Consider the following 20,664-nt stretch of genomic DNA (forward strand, 5'->3'; position numbering starts at 1 on the left):
ATGTGGTTAGGAGCGTGCAGCTGTGAGCTTGCATCTGGGAGATAGTGGGTTCGAACCCCAGTGTCGACAGCCCTGCAGATGGTTTTACGTGGTTTCCCATTTTCACACCAGGCAAATGCTGGGGCTGTACCTTAAATAAATCCACGGCCGCTTCCTTCCCATTTCCAGGCCTTTCCTGTCCCATCGTTGCCATAAGACCTACCTGTGTTGGTCCGACGTAATGCAACTAGGAAAAAAAATTAAAATAGCGTTTAGATCACAGTTATATGGGGGAAGACGAAGGACGACGTGACCTGTTTCACCAGCCATGATGTCAACAGCATAAATTTTATTAGGAGGCCTGTTTTCCTCAACTAATCTATACAGGGCCTCTTTCCGTTGATTTGCATTGGAGACAATGCTTCTCCTCTGTAGCCATTGGACCATTGTCACTTATGTATCATACCTCGATGTTATTTTATCCACCTGTCGATAATGATATGGTGCATTATCCAACATTATCACAGATGCAGGAGGCAAATTAGGGAGCATAGATGTTTTGAACCATTTCTCAAAATTATGGGAATTCATTTGGCCATGGTAATTGCCCTGGGTACTTCTGGCTTCAAACATTAATTCTGCTTCTCCATGCTGTAACACCCACATCTTTTTCTCCCTGCCAGCATTTTCCAGTTGTCATGTTATTATCAATCCAGGACTCGTCCAAGTAAAAAACTTCCTTGCTTTCTTCCCTAACATGTTTAATTGTGACGAGGAATCGTGCCCGCCAATCAACGATGTCTGCCCGCTCCAGCAATACAACACATTTGTTTTGGACCTTCTTCCACACAAAACCCATATTTTTCAAAACGTTTCGGAGAGAAGTTGCGCTCCACTTCCACATAATGTATTTTTTCAGCACAGGGATCAAGCTGTTCATGATAGGTACCAGTTTTTGGACGGCATAGAAGTCTTCGAAGGTGTCCCTTATCACTCGTTTGTCGAAATCATCCAGTTATATCTTCTCTTGAGTTCTCTCCCTCAGATAAAGAGGAGAACATCATATAAAACTTGCACATGACACCCTATTATTATCCGTAATTATATTGGTTTGAACGGATTAGTTAGACTGGTTAGAAAAGCCTACCTCTTTTTACCAGGGGTGGCTAGAGATTCACTGCGGTGAGAGGCAGAAAATTACTTTATCCTCTTAATACTTGCCACAGATTTTGCCGTGTATGCGGCAGCTCGTTGAATAAGCTTGCTGAGGGGGAAACAGCTTTTTATTTTGTTTCTCCATAGCACAGCACTCTGCAACTTGAGCTATTATTTTTATTCCCTCGCTATGTATAGCCCTTGATGGTTGTTTCCGTGTAGGAGTTCTAGGTGGTTCTGTGATGTACTTGGAATTTCCTCACTCAAGTTCAATCCTTACCTAGATTTTGGCTTTGCTGTGTAAACAACAACAGTACTAGTACGTAAACTGTAAACAAAATTAAAATAAGAAGTGAGTTAAATCCACCTTTTCAATACAAATTAAATAGTGTTTATTAATTAAACATTTAATGGAACTAGGTTTGACCTATTTAAAGGTCATCTTCAACCATATCACGTGTAGAACAACGTATTTGAAACACAGTGGTTTTAAAGATGGTCTTAAAACATAGAAGTTTGACGCTATGAAAAAAGTGAACAAAAGTGTTTTAAGGAAATTCTAAAAACAAAGTTTAGCTAAGTGAACAAAAGTGTTTTAAGGAAATTCGGGGAACCCAGGTATCACTGAAAGTTGCGCGTACTGTATGTAGCTGTGACCATGTCATTTTCCAACCATTAGGAAAAAACTGAGAACAATCACCACTGAGTTTGGACAGTGAAATCAGTACGAGATGGTTCAAATCCAGGAATTCCACTAGCATCAATAAAACTTAGGCTACCTAAATAATTTTTGTTTCTGTTCCTAGGCACTACTAACTGCATATCCAACTCATCTTCACTGGAAAAGAGATTCAACAAAATCATCATCGTTTTCCATTACTCAGTTCACAAATACCATAATAGAGGTTACAGCAATGTAAACAAAGAACCGTATTTAAGAAGAGCAAGGAACAGGAGTGGAAATGCACATGGTCTATCCAGTAAGTTTCCTTTGTCACCTTTTCTATTCAATTTGCATGTCTACTACTACTTGTACATGCCCCAGGCCACAGACGAGTTCTTTGACAGCAGTTTGAGGTGTGTTGGTATGTGCAATGTTAGTATGTAGTTGCCATCCAGGATTGGTTCAGTGTGTGTTGGAACTCTATCTGGCAACTGTTGAATATAAATTCTTTCAGAATTACAGTAATATTCAAGAACTGTCAAGGTAATACGGAACCAATACAAAATTCAATGTTTGTAATCTCCCAATTGCACATGCTTCAGATGGACGCGGACTGGTGTTGGAACGAATCTACTATATGGTGGCAGTGATTACTGTTTTAATGGCAAGGACTGAAAAGTATTTATCATATGTTGTACTGTGAAGAATAATAATTCTTGAAGAAATCCTACAATCAGTAATTATAGTTTTAACAACATTGTAAGGCCTTTAGTTTGATGCAATTTCATTCAGATTGGAAACAGGTGATTATTTCAAAAATTTCTAGGAGAGAAAAATACATACTTAGAAAAGCCACAGTCAGCACAAGTTTTCTTCTTATCTTACACTTATCTCACATCAAGACTTAAGATCAGTCAAGATGGCCCCTCAATGGGTGTTGATGCCTGACCCCCTGATGAAGCTGGGAAGCAGAAACAAGGTTGTCAGGGGCTAAGAGGGGATGGATGTAGAACAACTGTGATTGATAAGGAGAGAGCCTATCTATTTGAAGATGGTCATGTGTGAAGATTTGGAGATTATCCTTGTCCTTTTGTGATTCCATGTTTGTCCTCATCTTCTACTTCTGTTGCTCCTTCTTTCTACAATGACCTGCCAATCTGTTTGTCCTATTATGTGCATTGCTTTCTTATCCCCCTCCCTCTCTGACTTGAATATCTTGAATATCGTTCTCAATGAGATATTATTTCGGTGTAAATAAATATCATATGAGATACCTTCACTTTCTTGCATAACACCACTTTATTGCTGCTACATCTATTCCTTAACAACACACAGTTATACACAATTATACACAACACTACCCTATTAAGAGAAACACACTGAAGTAATTTTCTTTTGATTCTGTCAACAACAGATATCAACAAGTTCTCACACAGTAGATGCTGAAAAGTACAGATATCAACATTCCATGCACTGATTATTCACTTTACCATCACAAGGCAAGACTGATTACCCTCTCACTCAAGGCAATTCTGGAAAGTACAGGTATCAACCAATTCCTAAGCTCACTGTTACACTCACTCTAACCAATATTTTACATTCTCTTACTACACTGTCTGACTCTCTGACTGACTGGCCTCTCGGCCTGTCAGCTAAATATATACAGTATACTGTTCGACAAACAGTCTAGAAATATCGACATCTGGAAATGTTCTTGCAGCACACTAAATGGAACACATCCAAACATACAAGGAACAATTGATCGATCGGCCTCTCGACTGGAGTAGATCAACGTTAAAAATTAAATAATTGAAAAAGAGGTTCAACCTATTCAATACATAGGAAAGAAATGTAGTGATTACATTTTTATTTAATAGTAAATATAAATGGGACCGGTTTCGACCCTAGTCCAGGTCATCGTCAGCCGTAAAAACATGTAAAACAATGCATATGAAAAAGAAAAAGAAAAAGATTAATTAAACTCTGGATCGGTATAAGATGAAACAGTACGTAATATTAAGAATGGTAGTATGGCACACGCAATGATAGGCGAAGTCTCACAATGTTTATGAATATTGGAGAACAGTCAAAAGGGTCAGTTTCCACACTCTGTCAGGCACAAAGTCACAACACTATCAAATAATATATGAAGATCATAAATAACTTGAAGTCGCAGATGAATAGATTTGTAGAAGCAAACCGCCAGCTCCCGGTGATCAGCGCGGCACATTCAAGGTCATGCGCTGCGGTCTCGAACGCCAAAGTAGAATGGAGAATATCCTGAAGGTCCAGTATTTGTCTCGGTTGCGGGAAGTTAAGTACGTGTATATAGAAATATACAACGCTAATCAGTATAATTGAATGAGTACTTGTGCTCCTGCTAAGTTCTTGGAAAACAGTTGACTTGAAAAAACAATTGTAAAGAGAAAAAAATATAGTAAAAAGTGCAATATCGGAAAACAAATGAAAACTTATATGCACAGTGCGCTATTTTTTAAATTGAAAAAAATTTTAGGTCATGATTGAAGTAGTCGAAGTTGGCGCAAGACAAGAGTTAAAATTTGAAAGAGGAGAACCGAAATGAAGGTCGATGGGTTTTTTTTTTTTTTTTAATAGAGAAGGTAGAATAAATTAACAGAGGAAGAGTGATAGTGAAATAAGAGAAAGAATAAAAGAAATTGAAGTTAGATGGTATTGAGGAAGGATAAGATAGGGAAATGAAGGAGGGGTAGTTTAGGGTGGGTTAGGAGGGTGGGTTATTGGAGGTAGAAAATGTGGGTGGGAACTTTGTAAGGCATGGAAAATAGAATTGGGGTTTTGGAATTTGGAATTTTTGAGAAGAAGAATTAGGAAGTCAAAAAGGATATTGGGTTTTTCAGAAATGTCGTTTAAATTGAAATTAGGGTTGAAGTACTGTTTCTCCAATATTCATAAACATTGTGAGACTTCGCCTATCATTGCGTGTGCCATACTACCATTCTTAATATTACGTACTGTTTCATCTTATACCGATCCAGAGTTTAACTAATCTTTTTCTTTTTCTTTTTCATATGCATTGTTTTACATGTTTTTACGGCTGACGATGACCTGGACTAGGGTCGAAACCGGTCCCATTTATATTTACTATTAAATAAAAATGTAATCACTACATTTCTTTCCTATGTATTGAATAGGTTGAACCTCTTTTTCAATTATTTAATTTTTAACGTTAATACTTTCAATACGGAACAATGAAATTTTTATCTTTAAATGGAGTAGATCAAACTCGAATGTTTGATTGCGGTTTATAAAAACATTCCTAATGTTTCTACGTGTATCTGGATAATAAATTGTTACTGAAAGTTTCCAGAAACCTCCATATATATCAGAATGACAGTGGACTATGCCCAGTATAATATTATTAAAGAGCTTTCTATAGTTTTCGACTACATAGATTTTGAGGTTAGACGCATTCACAATACTACGTATTTGAGGTTATGCAAATGTACGATACATATTTAAAGGGTATAGTCATACTTAGCATTTAATAAAAGATAATTAAAATATATTAACATAATAATTGAAGGTTATACAAGCGTTAGGTTATGAGTAGGATGGCGTACATACGATGTGAATTAACGTGCTACAGGGTTAGTCAAGTCAGGTGAGAGAAAAGAAATCCATCTCATATCAATACAGGTACAGATAAAAACCCACTAACCTGCAGCTCTTAGCAGGCGTAAAGCCTCAACATGACCATGCTCTGCGGCATAATGCACTGCACATCGTCCATACGTATCCTGCTGGTTAATATCACGATTTTGAGGTAGTTGCAATAATGAGCTGGTTCGATCTAAGATATCTGCATACCACCGATACAATGATGCCCATGCATCATCTCCCATGTCCTTCCCTTTATCACTGTCATCCATTTCTGAATCCCATTCTAATTTTTCCATACCATCAGGTGTTTGAATGTCATTGAGGGCAGTAGCCACCTTTCCTTCATGGCTTCTAGTTCTCTGGTCATCAACTGCTGCAGCACCATCATTATGAACAACAATAAAGTAACCTAGATTATTCTTGTTTGGTTCACTATCCTTATCACTAGGAGAATTACTGTTGGCTGGCAATCTCTGCAGAGGAAAATCACATACAGTTTCAACCTGTCGGCCAAGTCTACTTCTCCCACGTGATACATTTCCTGGACCACTGGCATCATGAGAATGTTCCCTCCTACTTTTTCTTCCCTTGTGACGTTTTTGTTGATGCTGACCATGCTCATCTTCTTGGTGCAGTGAAGAAGAAACACTGCTGACTTCAAGTAACATCTTCAAGATGGCAATGTTTCCCATCTCTGCTGCAAACCCCAGAGCGGTTCGACCAGATGCACAGACAACATTAGCATTGGCACCTGACACAAAGAACGCATATTATTAGCCAAGTATAGTACTAGCAAGAGTAAAATTATACATGCTCAGTCAATCAGAAATAAAAAATGATTACACTATCTGTTCAGTGTCCTTCACCTTCTATTAGTTTTACGAGATGCCAGCATGCTGAAATTTTGCCCATAAAAGGGGGAAGGGAGTCTTTGACATGCAAGTTTATCTATTGCCATGTTTGTCTCCAATTAAAATACTGTTAAATGTGATGAACCTCCACCAGGATTTCATCCCCCTATTTTGAACAAAGGAAGCAAACACTAAACAACTATGCTATAAAGCCGATCAATCGATATGATTCGAAGTATAAAGAAAAAGAATATATAAAATCCCTCGCTAAACATCATGTAAACAATGTTATCAATAGATCAATAAAATAAACAATGCATATACTGTAATATCTTAGGGAAGGAAAACAGAGAAGCGTAAATATTAATTTCTTTTCTGAATAAAATATCAAAAATTGCTGATAATGAATCTGCTAAAATGTCCACATTCAGAGGGGTCAAGATGTCAATAATATTTTTACTGGCTTCACAGGCAATGCAAATGTTTAACATATTAAGTTATGTTGAACATTATTTGTTAGTTGTCTTTTTAAAATGAAGTAAGCTACCTATGTTCAAAGGCGATTTGAAAAATCATTATTAATTGGTACTAAGGTCAGAAAGCAACTGTTATATTTAATGAGTAGAGCCCCAATTCTTACGCAATTACATATTCCAATTCTTTACTCGTAGACAACTGTAAACTAAAAATGTTGGTGAATTGTGGTTCTGGTATGGTTATACCCGTTTTTCATTTTTACAAATTTTTACATATTCTTAGAGATATTACATACTTTTACATATTATGTGAAGAATGTAACATTTTTGTACATATCTAGGTAATTATTCAATTTTTTAAAAATTGTGTCAACTCGTTTAATTTCCAGACTATAGTAAAATATTTGGCAAATTTCATGTCATATAAAAAAATACTGTATTTCAATTGCTAAACTTGGCTTTTGAGAATAGTTCCTGCATACACCCCAGCATCAGTGGGTAGGGTCTGACACATCCCACTCTGACGAGTCTAGTGTCAGACCTAAGACGAAATGCTGGTTAATAGAGCAAACGCCTGAAAAGCCAACATCTAATTTTTGATCTGATTTTTGATATGCTCTATTGGTGGAAAAGTATCTAATTCCCTCCATGGGAATTTAGAATTACCATTTCTAACCCTTTGTCGGTGAAATACAGTTGGTCCCAGTGCCTAAGAATCTGGGATGACTAGGTGCATTCCATTGGTCATTTAACCTTCTTACAAACCGAAAGCAGGCTATTACACTACAGTGTTCTCCCTAGGGCCTTTTTAAAGGGCGCACTGCCCCGCTCCTTTTACAGACCGCCCGGCTAACATAACCTAGATAGCTACTTACATAATATTAATACATATTTGCGTCATGAGGTGTTCCAAATAAAAATGTAAATACTGTAAAACTGTTTATTTAAATGATAAATTTTTGTTATTGTCAGCACAACTGCATCAATTACATTGGCGTTTCAATGTTTAGCTTGATTAATATATGGTGTCTTGCGTGAGCAGTGTCTGGATTAGCATGGAATCCGTCGATTCCGCCCGACGTCACAAACTCGTACGGCACTCTACAGCAACCGAGTGGTGAATCCGCAGTGTTACGTGACTGAACGAGCAGTAGAACACTGGAAGTTGGAAATACTCCTTTATGTTTTGTTCGTGCAGGTGCACTCTGATTTTGACGGTCGGTTAAGACCAGATATCGGTCCTGCTGTGGGGTGGTTACCCTTGGTCGACTTGGTACTGGCCTACGACTAACAACTCCTGTGTCTCGAAATCGTCTACAAAGCCTGGAAATGACACCTTGTGGCACATTCAAGGATACGGCGACTTCGGTCTCTGTCTGGTCTACTTCCAGGCGGCCAAGTATTCTACCCTGCAAAACGGGGTCTAAATGGCGTCGTTGTGCCATTATGTTGTCACGTTCACCACAAGGCTACACTCCGCACACTATAACAGGGCAAACACGTGAGGGAATATGGGACGCAGGCACTGGCTGTGTTTACCTTGTGGTTACGCTGCTAGTCAAAGCAGGGAACACTCCTTTCCTATACAGAGCGAACACGTAAGGTTGGTAGGTGCATATGTCGTGTGATTTGCAGTCTATGAAGTCTATGTCCTGTAGCCCTGCTTACTCGTAACTTATGCTTAATTTCTGGACACTAGTGTAGTTAGTTGCTTAGGTAGGGTGTCGGGTAAGTATAAATACCATTATGTGCGAGATCAAGTATTTTTCTAGGAAATCTTAAGGCACTAGAGAAAGGAAAGAATGTGGCAGAGACAAGACAATGGGGTGAAAATGACATGTGGATTTTACAGTCTCGTCTCCATCCTTGTACCTCAACTGACCAGTTAAGTTGTGATGGCTAACGAATGTACATTAGTGATGTTCTGTTTAGTCTGTTAACTTATGTGAAGTGGACTTGTTAAAATGGCTCAAATTACATCTAGTCTTGAGTCAAAACTAAGATTGTGATCAGGTACTGAGGAATATTTTACAATGGAGGGGAAAGTGGTAATGTGCGAACTGTGTAACAAAACTATAGGGTGTTCTATGATGTTGCAACTTGACCAACATTTATGTAGTGCGTTGTATGCAAACAATAAACGCTGTGCGTCTTCTATGCAGGTACTCTAACTCAAATGGGACTGTAAGGTTCACAAAGTGAGCTTTTAAATTATATGTGCTAGGCAGTAATAACTGCCTTCTCTGGTGAGAAGGTAAGCACCTCAGATAGCTCTTCCAGGATCTCAGCCATTGCTGAGGAGGACTATGTCCATGCAGCGAGTGGGCACTGCTCCGTTCCACTTTAAGCCTCTCCCTGTTGGCAGCTACTTCTCTATGTACACAGGATAGCGCTATTCCAGTTAGGTAATAGAGCTTATCTGTCGGAGTAGGCTTTAAGCAACCTGTAAATAACCTTCATTGAGAGCTGTATCTACTTGTCTGGCATGAGAACTGTACCAGACTGGGGAAGCATATTCAGCAGCAGAAAATCACAGTGCAACTGCTGAAGTTCAGATTGTTAGAGGATTAGAGCCCCACTGTGACCCTGCCAATTTGCAAGTAAGATTGTTTCATGTGGAAATTTTCATCTTATTACTCTTACAATGGGTTCTTAATGTAAGAGGTCTATCAAGAGTCACTCCCAGGTATTTTGGTGTGTGACAGTGCTACAATTGGATACCTGACCATTCTAGACGTAACTAACGATGAAGGCACATACTTGTGTCTTAAAAGGATTGGGACTGAGTTGGTTCTGACTGTAGTGACTTAACAGGTTTCTAAGGGCTGTTGTCAGATTTCTCTCCATGGATTCAAAGCTTGAGCCTTGTACACTAAGGGCTAGATCATCTGCATATAAGAAGCTTTTTGTTTGAGGAAAACGGCTGATCGTTGGTATAGATGTTGAAGAGAACTGGAGCCAAAACACTCCCCTGAGGTAGGTCACATTTCTGTGCTCTCCAAGAACTGCACTGACTGGAGGTCAACAAAAAACCTGCAGTATGGAAGGAAAGTGCTGATGAGTCTAGTCAGATGGAAGTCCTTGATTAGATTGAACACCTTGACATGGAGTAACCAGTGACTGACAGTGCCATACTCTGCTGTTAGATCCAAAAAGACCACCTCTGTCAGGTGGTTTCATACCCATCCTCTATGAACTGAGTGAGATTCAAGAGTTGGCCTGTGCAGCTTTTCTTAGGCCAAAGTCCTGCCTGCTTGGTTATGAGTAGAGGGTTAATTGCAGGCATTATTCTATTCAGAATCATACGCTCAAACAAAGGACTAATGGACCTGTAGATCTTGGGATGGTTTGCTTCCTTGCCATGTTTCAGGAGAGCTATATTCTGCTATTTCACCAGAGCTTCAGTATTTGTCACTTGTTCATGCAGGTACTTAAAAGCTGCAAGATCCATTCTCTTGTTGATGGACCAAAATTCAATTTGCTCCATTCGGATGTCGTCTAAACCGGCTGCTTTCCCAGTTTTGTTCTTGTTGACATACTTGTTTAGTTCCGTTAACTTGAATGGGATAGTAAGTTCACTCCTCTTCTCCTAGAACTCATGATGAATTTTAGGTGCTTTGACTTTGTTAATGACTTTCCCATTCTTGAGAAGCGGATCTGAGAATGTGCAGTGGATCTGGTTGGGTAGTTATTAGGACACCTCAGTAGTTCCCATGCTTTGTGGCTGTTTCTAGTTAGATCAAGTTCTTGTATAGTTTTAATCCAGCAATCCCTTTTTGATGCTGTCAGCGATGTGATGAGTTTCCTCCTAGCCGCTATTGTTCCCTCGCCCAATGGATCTTCTTCAAATAGAGTATTATACTCTGTAAACTGAGCAGCAAGCTCTGAAGTAAGACCAGGGATATATGATGTACAACAACCATGAGGTATAACCCTGTTGGAGCATCTCTTCACAGCCTCAACAAAAGCATCATACGATTTAGGTGTGGGTTCTATGCTGGAAAGTACAGCATCCATCTTGTCTGTAAACTTTGGCCAGTTGGCTTTCCTGAAATTGAACCTCCTTCAAAATGGACCTGTCTGTGGCCTAACTGCTGCGTATATTTAGTGCAAGATAGATCTGTGTTGCATATCTGGAATGTAGTTACCGACGATTTTATGCACTGTTAAGAGCTGTTTTCATTGCTGAATATCAGGTCTGAGTTGTAGCCATGTTTCCATCAGCTGCTGTTAAATGATACAGGTTGCTTAGGATCATGGATAAGGCTCAGATGATTGTCTTCCGCCCATTCTTGCAATGCTGTTCCATTCTCATAATCATGTTCATATCCCCACGAGGTGCTGTGGCAGTTCAAGTTACCAATTAATATTTGTGTGTGTTGATTGTAAGAGTTAGCAGGTACCTTGACTTTGAATTCAGTGTCCTGTGGGTTTTATATGGATATGATGGTACAGCTTCAGCACCATCATCATGAACACCAAGAAAGATTATTCTTGTTTGGTTCACTATCCATATCACTAAGAGAATTGCTGTTGGTAGGTAATCTCTGCAGAGGAAAATCACAAATATCTGTATATCACCAGTACAATGATGCCCATGCATCATCTCCCATATCCTTCCGTTCATCACTGTCACCCATTTCTAAATCCCATTCTAATTTCTCCATACCATCAGGTATTTGAATGTCATTAAGGGCAGTAGCTACCTTTCCTTAATGGCATTTAGTTCTCTGATCATCAACAAATTAAAAAGGTTTGTGTTCTACACTGATAAAGAGTTGTGAAAGCACATAAAAAAGGATAGTGATGTTTAAGCCTGTGAAGAATTATATCCACTGTTGAGACGTTTTTACTGAGTGTTATCCTCTTTTTTCTTCAAGGGGCAAGTCACAAGCTCACACATGTTTTGAACTGGCAGGCAAGCAGGCAAGCAGGCAAGCAGACAAAGACACAGTGTTTGATACATTTTTAAATAGCAACTGTGAGAGCCACAAAGATCGAAAGACAAAGTTTACATTCAACTGGCTTGCACGATTCCAAGAATTACAATCAGAGGTCAAATATACTTTTACATAGGAGACAACAGCATACTTAAGTAAAGAAAGTTTGTAAAAGTCTTCAAAGCAATGTAATATAGGAATGTTCACCAGGACGACTTGCAGATATAAATATTAATTCCTATTAGAGCAGATGTCTCAATTTTACAAGACCATTTGTTTTTAGACAAAATATGCTTAATATGTAGGTAACTGATAAATTTGTTCTTTTCGTGAGACTGAAAATTGGAACACTAGGCCATATAATAACTTCCAATAATTTTATTTAAGTTGACATATAATAATTTTATTTCTCAGGCTTAGTTTATATTTTATTTAGAATGACAAATAATTTATTCACTTGTAAGGCAAAATAAAATAGTGATGTTAACAAGTCCTGGAAATGCTTGGTATATTATACAGGCACTGCAGAAGAGAACAAATGAGTTCTCAAAATATGTACGGTGCTTAGCCAATAAAAGACTGTAATAAGTATTGACTATATGGACTCTAAGTTATGACTGATATATTAGTTTGAAGTCAATACAGATCCAAATAAATCAAACCATTACAGTTAAAATAATAAAATCCTCCAGGCATATGGTCTTAGCTGATCCAAGCATCAGTACAGAGTAAATCTGGAAACTATTAATTCCATGACTATTCTTATGCCCCTAGCACAGTTGTCTAATGTACTCTGACTGTACTGAATTGGGTAGTGAGAGACAAATAAGTTAACCCTACATCACTAACCATTCGTCTGCTGGACGACGAGCGCAGAAATGACTGTTCTCCCGCCATCCTCCCGGTAACACATTTTACTTCTTCTCAGTAACTTTCCCAGTATGCGTCCTAACCTGAAAAAGCATGGAAGTTCCTTTGTGCCTAATTTCATTTTAGTGTTACAGAGCTGCCATCATCTGAGGAATGAATGGTTAGTAATAACATGACAGTATGGAGTGTAGTAGAAGACACAACACTGCCTTTTATATATTTCTTTCTACATAATCAACATGTCCCTTGTCAATTGTTACATAAAATACTGTCACAATATTCTGAGGAAAGGAGAAAAACCAGTCTCGTGAACGACCTATCCATAGCAGCTGAGTGGTGATCTGATTGCACCTCACCTTCGGCACCGACTTACGCAGCCAAGTTTGTGGGGCCGTTGGGAGTAATGTTAGGTGAAATACTCAAAGTAAATGTAAAAATATGCAAGCCTGAACAAGAGCAACCCTACAAGAAGAAAACACGTGTCTTTTCTCCTTTAAAGTTGCAGAATCACTCGGCTCGCCAGGTGCAGGTCTTTTGATTTGACGCCCATAGGCGACCTGCGCGTCGTGATGAGGATGAAATGATGACGACAACACATACACCCAGTCCCAGTGCCAGCGAAATTAACCAATGATGTTTAAAATTCCCGAACCTGCCGGGACCCCTGTGACCAAAGGCCAGCACGCTAACCATTTAGCCATGGAAGTTGGGCAGTATGTGGTGACCACTGAAAAAATACCTGAATAGAGTATTTAAGTGATATGTAGGTAGTTAAGAGCAAAGCAGCTGGAATTGATAAGGTTTCGGGGGATATAATAAAGACAATGGGTTGGGATATAGTACCATATCTGAAGTACTTATTTGATTATTGTCTGCATGAAGGAACTTTACCAAATGAATGGAGAGTAGCTATAGTAGCCCCTGTGTATAAAGGAAAGGCTGATAGACATGAAGCTGAAAATTACAGGCCAGTCAGTTTGACATGCATTGCATGTAAGCTTTGGGAAAGCATTCTTTCTGATTATATTAGACATGTTTGCAAAATTAATAACTGGTTTGATACAAGGCAGTTTGGGTTTAGGAAAGGTTATTCCACTGAAGCCCAACTTGTAGGATTTCAGCAAGATATAGCAGATATCCTGGATTCAGGAAGTCAATTGGACTGTATTGCGATTGACCTGTCTAAGGCATTTGACTACTGGCAAAAATGAGTGCAACTGGACTTGACAAAAGAGTGACTGAATGGGTTGCTCTGTTTCTAGGAAATAGAACTCAGAGAATTAAAGTAGGTGAAGCTTTATCTGTCGCTGTAAAAATTAAGAGGGGAATTCCTCAAGGCAGTATTATTAGACCTTTATGTTTTCTTATATATATTGATGATATGTGTAAAGAAGTTGAATCAGAGGTAAAGCTTTTCGCAGATGATGTTATTCTGTACAGAGTAATAAATAAGTTGCAAGACTGTGAGCAACTGCAAAATGACATCGATAATGTTGTGAGATGGACAGTAGGCAATGGTATGATGATAAACGGGGATAAAAGTCAGGTTGTGAGTTTCAAAAATAGGAAAAGTCCTCTCAGTTTTAATTACTGAGTAGATGGGGTGAAAGTTCCCTTTGGGGATCATTGTAAATACCTAGGTATTAATATAAGGAAAGACCTTCATTGGGGTATTCTCATAAATGGAATTTTAAATAAAGGGTACAGATCTCTGCACATGGTTATGAGAGTATTTAGGGGTTCTAGTAAAGATGTAAAGGAGGGAGCACATTTGTCTCTGGTGAGACCCCAACTAGAGTATGGTTCCAGTGTATGGGACCCTTACCAGGATTACTTGATTCAGGAACTGGAAAAAATCCAAAGGAAAGCAGCTCAATTTGTTCTGGGCGATTTCAGACAAAAGAGTAGTGTTACAAAAATGTTGAAAGTTTGGGCTGGGAAGACTTGGGAGAAAGGAGACGAGCTGCTCGACTAAGTGGTATGTAAAATTCTAAATTCCCATGGAGGGAATATTTTTCACCAATAGAGCAAGTCAAAATGTCAAAAACATATCAGATGTAAGGCTTTTTAGGCGTTTGATCTATAATATAATAATTTCGTATGGCTATTTATAGCCGAGTGCAGCCCTTGTAAGGCAGACCCTCCGATGAGGGTGGGCGGCATCTGCCATGTGTAGGTAACTGCGTGTTATTGTGGTGGAGGATAGTGTTATGTGTGGTGTGTGAGTTGTAGGGATGTTGGGGACATCTATTAATTGTGGAGATTTATCTCCTGTACGCAGTTATCAGACTGTGCCTCTTATAAGGGCTTCTGATAAGTTCACCTGTATACACCCCAGCGTCAGTGGGTAGGGTCTGACACACCCCACTCTGATGAGTCTAGTGTCAGACCTAAGACGAAACGCTGGTTAATAGAGCAAACGCCTGAAAAGCCTTAAATCCGATATGTTTTTGACATAAGTGGTATGTTCCGAGCTGTCAGCAGAGAGATGGCGTGGGAGGACATCAGTAGACGAATAAGTTTGGATGGTGTCTTTAAAAGTAGGAAAGATCACAATATGAAGATAAAGTTTGAATTCAGGAGGACAAATTGGGGCAAATATTTGTTTATGGGAAGGGGAGTTAGGGATTGGAATAACTTACCCAGGGAGATGTTCAATAAATTTCCAATTTCTTTGCGATCATTTAAGAAAAGATTAGGAAAACAACAGATAGGGAATCTGCCACCTGGGCGACTGCCCTAAATGCAGATCAGTAGTGATTGATTGACTGACTGATTGATGAACAGACTTTAAAATGAATCATCCGCAAATATTAATAAGACACACTTAAAGAAGGACACGAATACACTTGTCAACCTAGCTGCTGATGAAAAAAAACATGATCCCATGCTCAGTTTCACAATGGTGTTTAAGTGTGATGCTGATTGATGTTTTTTTGGAGCAAATGCAATGGTAAAGAGACTGGACCCAGAACAGAGTGAAAGAAAGAAAATTTGTCCAATTTTCTCCTTTGAATGTATTGAAATTGATGTTTTCTTAGTGTATTAGTTACAATGGAAATGTGCAGTGATGAGGAATCAAACTTTCCATGTAGTAATGACTTTTAGGACTTCAAAAAAAATAAGTGTCCTTGTAGGCTATATGTGTATTTTTAAGTTTTGGTTTACTTTTATAATGTGCATAAAGGTGACAATTGAAGATATTGGTGGTTCCATTAGTTTAGTCTACAGACAAATGGTTAGTGATAATATTGGCCGTAGGAGAGGTTATGGTGGTCGTGGTGATTATTGTTTTAAGAGGAGGTACAACTAGGCAACCATCCTCTATATAACACTAATCAGAGAGAAAAAATGGAAAGGATCCGACACTTCGAAAAATGAAGGTATTGGCCAAAGGAAGACAAGGGCCACGAAGGGCATGAAAATGAAAAAGGTGGTGGTGGTGATTATTGTTTTAAGAGGAAGTACAGCTAGGCAACCATCCTCTATATAACACTAATCAGAGAGAAAAAATGGAAGGGGTCTGGCACTTCGAAAAATGAAGGTAACGGCCAACGGAAGACAAGGGCCTCGAAGGGTGTGAAAATGAAAGACACCCTAGCCCTCGCAAACCTAATAGCGTCAGGGTCGGAAAAAAACAAAAGTTGACAAGGGGAGGTCGGATAGGATTGATGAAAGTGAGGAGTCTGACACAAGTAAGGTGGTTGTGGTGGTGGTGATTATTGTTTTAAGAGGAAGTAAACTAAGCAACCATCCTCTATATAACACTAATCAGAGAAAAAAATGGAAGGGGCCCGACACTTTGAAAAATGAAGTTATCGGCCAAAGAAGGTCAAGGGCCACGAAGGGCGTGAAAATGAAAGACTCCCTAGTCCTCGTAAACCTAATAGCGCCGGGGTCGGAAAAGAACAAGAGTTGACCAAGGGAGGTCGGATAGGACAGATAAAAGTGAGCAGCCTGGCACAAGTAAGTGGAAGTAATGCCCGGACTCAGCTACGGGCCCCGTGGTCGCCAACCCACGCTCCAAAGTTCAGAGCCCCTCGGGCCCCTTTTCGTCGCCTCTTACGAGAGACAGGGGATACCGTGGGTGTTATTCTACCGTCCCCACCCACAGGGGGTTGGGAGAGGTTAGTGATCAAGGGTAAATACTACCATGGTGTTATATTTCAAAGAACTGGCTGATATTTTACAAAGGTACAAACAAAATTATCAGCTACTTCTCCCATTAGAATTATGAAGGGTGAGTTCTGGCTCATCAAAGGATGAGGGTATCAATTAAAGAAAGGGATAGTTGACAGGAAAATTGAAGACTCCAAGAGGCTTTGCAAACCTAATACTGTAACGCCAAAGTTGTAAGAGAATAAAAGTTTCCTATGGAAAGTCAGACATGAACTAAACTTATTAAAATGAGGATCCAGCATAAGCAGAAGCAATATCATAGTGAGCAGGTTGGCATTACACACATCCATAAAGCTATGGGCATATGGGCATTGGTGGTCGTGGTGGTGGTAATGGGGGTGGAACATCGAAGTATTGAATATTAACAGGCTACGTAAAAATGCGCAATAAGCGACATAAATATTTAAATGGCCTCTTTGGTTGATTACGAAACATCTTAAGTAAACCACACTTCCAGTCAGAACAAGTGAGGTTAGGCATGCCATTTGCATAATTAATACAATGCCCTCGTAGTATATTATAAAAATTACCTTGAGCCAAAAGACAGCTGATTGTGTTTTTATCACAGCGATTCACTGCAGACACAAGCAGTTCTTCAATTGATTCCATAGCGGGAGCTGCAAATGAAAATAACGCAACAGAAGCGACAAACGGGCATTATTAGGCTACGTACAATAGCAGCTGTAAGATATTACTTCAAATTTACTATTAGCCTAAATAGAGATATTAGCAATATTTAAATTTGTTCAGTTCAGTACATAACAATCATCTGAAGACATTTACTACGGTGGCATTAACTGTTCGCAGCCCTCCACGCCAATTCACATATTATACAATATGAATGTGCTAGCCAGATAACTTGCCCACGCCATCATATTTGTCAAATGAAACAGTTTGTCATTAGAGTGTTTAATACCTGCTAATTAACGATTTGGTATATATTTCTGTTAACATTGAAGTCCAACAGACTTGACACTCCACTTCCCATTGTGACACACAAGATCACAGCGCAAAGTCTCAGCGTAAAGCTAAAGGTAGCTACTCGAGAATTTGTATCTGACAATTTGAGGAAAATACTTCAGTTGGTTTTAAATAATAATTTGTTTTATTGCGGGGAAATTGGAAGGGTTTCAGCATAGGTATAATTTTCTGCTCATATTCTCTTAGATATGAGCAAAATTTTGTTTATTCCTTTTTTTCTTTTCCATGAATGTAAGTACATACAGATAGTTGCCGTGCGCATTTGGACCACTAAAAATTAGTTGAAAACAATTCAGGAAAATAATGTGATTTTTTTTCTCGTTTATGCAACTGTCATAAAATGTGGAGGATAGGTGAAGTAGAGCGGGAGGTGCTACTGTCAAATGCTTAAAGGGATTGCCATAACTCAATGTGTGAAGAAAGTTTTGAAATCTGAAAGGTTAGAACACAGTTATGTAAACGATTACTCTGTGAATGCTTTAAAGGATTATTTCCTAGTAATTAAAGTTATCGTTCTTATAAATCAAGCCGATTTGTGGATTGTGATTATTTAATTTCAGTTTATATTAACGTAAATACCTAATATCAGGATGTTTGTGGACTCTTTAAATTGCATAACCTATAAGTATCACACGGTATGTCAGTTGTCACATGAAATCTACGAAAGGCAACCGTAATCTCCTTAAATTCAAAGCATACTATGTTTTCCAGCTGGAAACTATTGTACACTACCTGTTTTTATCTGTGAACGCTTCTACACTAGATGATTCAAGTTGTTATATATTTTCAGGTTAGGTTTGTGACTAGGATGATCAGGAAATTCCTCCCTCTTACTACACTTACGAAGATTTTGTGGGAATCCAGATTTCAGAGTCGCAAAACCCTGTTTTATCCCCTTTCACTTGCAGTTGTATGCTAGTAGATTATTTAGGTTGCCTTTCAGAAAGATTTTGTAATCTGACATTCTTACACTGATAATTTATCATAGATGGTGGAACATCTTAAACTGTATGTTGTCATTCTGTTCACACATTTGAAAATCATAATCCATTAAAAAGGGCATGCTTTACCGTATCTTATATCTACAACAAATACATACTGCATCTCCTTCATCAAACCACCATAGATCAGACACACACATCCATTATGAAAAATAATATAACAGGAGATTTTTCAATTTCTATATCTAGTGTGCAGTATTTAAGAATTTGCTAATTTGCCAAAATTGTTCCATAATACAGGGTTCTTTAATGCTCCAGTAAATTTACTGACGTGCTGTGTAAGACCTGATCATTTGTGTTGTCTAGTCTGCCTTAAGTTGTAGACAGACCTCTTGCGCACAACATGTTCTGTCAAAATGTCATAGCAAATTACTTCATTATTGCTTAGGACATGATTGTAGTCTACAAGGTTTGATCTTGAATCCTTTTTTCAGTATTTTGCTCATTAATTCACATGTGGTCTTCATTCAGTCATTGTTGCACTTCATAGTTTCATCGGTTTGAATTCCACCTTTGGCAGTTCTGAAGTTTACCTTTTTTCACCTCGAGTTCTACCTTTTTAAAGCCATGGCTACTACCTTCCCAGTCCTAGTCAATCAGTCGCACACCACTGATCTGTCGCCCAGGTGGCAGATTCCTTATCAGTTGTTTACTTAGTACTTTCTTAAATTATTTCAAAGAAGTTTGAAATTTGTCAAACATCTCCCTTGGTAAATTATTCAAATTTCTAATTCCTCTTCCTATAAGTGAATATTTGCTGCAGTTTATCCTCATGAATTCCAACTTTATATTCATATCTCTCCTACATTTAAAACTGTCACTATTTGACTCCTACTGTCAGCAGCCCAGAAGACTGATTACCATGGTTTCCCATTTTCACACCAGGAAAATTTGGGGTTGTACCTTAAACCCTTTATAGGTCAGTAGCTAAATATTTAGCCACCTGAATTTTCCCTGAATGATCAATTTTTATTTATTAGAAGAACATTATTTGTAGCAGGGGTAACTGTTAGTTGGATGTCATTTGATTTAATATTGTTTTTTCATAAAACCCTTTCAAACAAATTTCAAAACCTGGTGGCTAAATGTTTAGCCACTGTTCATTTCTACTGACAATAGGCTGGTGGCTAAATATGTGCACTGTTAGCTATTAGCTTCACATGGATTATTGACAACAGTTAAAAATCATTATACTTACATGAAATTATGAATATTCGTATATAATATAGCAATCACTCCAGAAACACTCAATATATAGCAACAAACTGAGAATATACACAACATGTGATACTGCTAGGTAGCAAGAACTCAGTGTCTAAATATTTAGCCACTTTCATCCCAAATGGCAGCACAGTGCTGGAAATGACACACAGAAGAAAAAAGAGGCCAAATGTTAAACCACTGAACGTCTGCAGACACCACCAAATTCAGTAAGGCTCAATACCAAAGGCTTCTGTCCAAGCATATTCAACTTTATTGAAGTGTCTAAATATTTAGTCACTGTTCATCTATGCAAACTAACCATAAAATAATGTGAGCGTTAAAGGGTTAAGACCACGGGCGCTATCTTCCCAATCCTACCTCTTTCCCATCCTTCCATTGCCGAAAACCTTTGATGTGTTAGTGCAGCGTTAAACAAATTTAAAAAATCACCTTAGTGGAGGACTAGGCCTACTACAATCATAATAATTGTCTTACCGGTACTTGTTCATAACATCACCAGTTCATAATTCATTGACAAGTTTATGCAACATAAACATTATTGTCCATAGGCCTATATATGCATCATTTAAAGTGATTTGATAGAATCTGAGGATGTTCTGATAGAATGAAACATGGCATTTTTTTCTTATTAATGTGCGGTTTTTTTTATGCTATAGTGTTATTTGTTATTTGTGTTATAATTAGTGTTTTGAACACACTGAA

The 20,664-nt window shown here is 38.4% G+C and overlaps 2 protein-coding genes across 4 annotated transcripts in view; one reads left to right on the forward strand and one right to left on the reverse strand.

Annotated features, from left to right (window-relative positions):
• The window catches only part of LOC136857636 (ankyrin repeat, PH and SEC7 domain containing protein secG), a 109,745-nt gene extending 91,981 nt beyond the window's left edge, over positions 1 to 17,764 (reverse strand). For 2 of the 3 annotated variants that reach the window (XR_010858550.2, XM_067136440.2), the window contains exons 1-3: positions 17,520 to 17,751; positions 17,287 to 17,373; positions 5,499 to 6,191 (exon numbers count right to left, since the gene is read on the reverse strand). Coding sequence is in view for 2 of the 3 variants with exons in the window: in XM_067136440.2 (XP_066992541.2) it covers positions 5,499 to 6,191; positions 17,287 to 17,373; positions 17,520 to 17,535 (796 nt within the window). In the remaining variant the exon portion in view is untranslated. Of the gene's footprint in view, positions 1 to 5,498; positions 6,192 to 17,286; positions 17,374 to 17,519 lie in introns of all 3 variants that reach the window. The other variant, XM_068225260.1, reaches the window with a different exon arrangement.
• A 277-nt stretch (positions 17,765 to 18,041) lies between these two features.
• The window catches only part of ca (claret), a 367,006-nt gene continuing 364,383 nt past the window's right edge, over positions 18,042 to 20,664 (forward strand). The window contains exon 1 of the mRNA XM_067136443.2: positions 18,042 to 18,176. The gene's annotated coding sequence lies outside the window, so the exon portion shown is untranslated. The remainder of the gene's footprint in view (positions 18,177 to 20,664) is intronic.

Source organism: Anabrus simplex, chromosome 1 (genome assembly GCF_040414725.1).
Source record: "Anabrus simplex isolate iqAnaSimp1 chromosome 1, ASM4041472v1, whole genome shotgun sequence".
NCBI classification, from domain to species: Eukaryota; Metazoa; Arthropoda; class Insecta; order Orthoptera; family Tettigoniidae; genus Anabrus; species Anabrus simplex.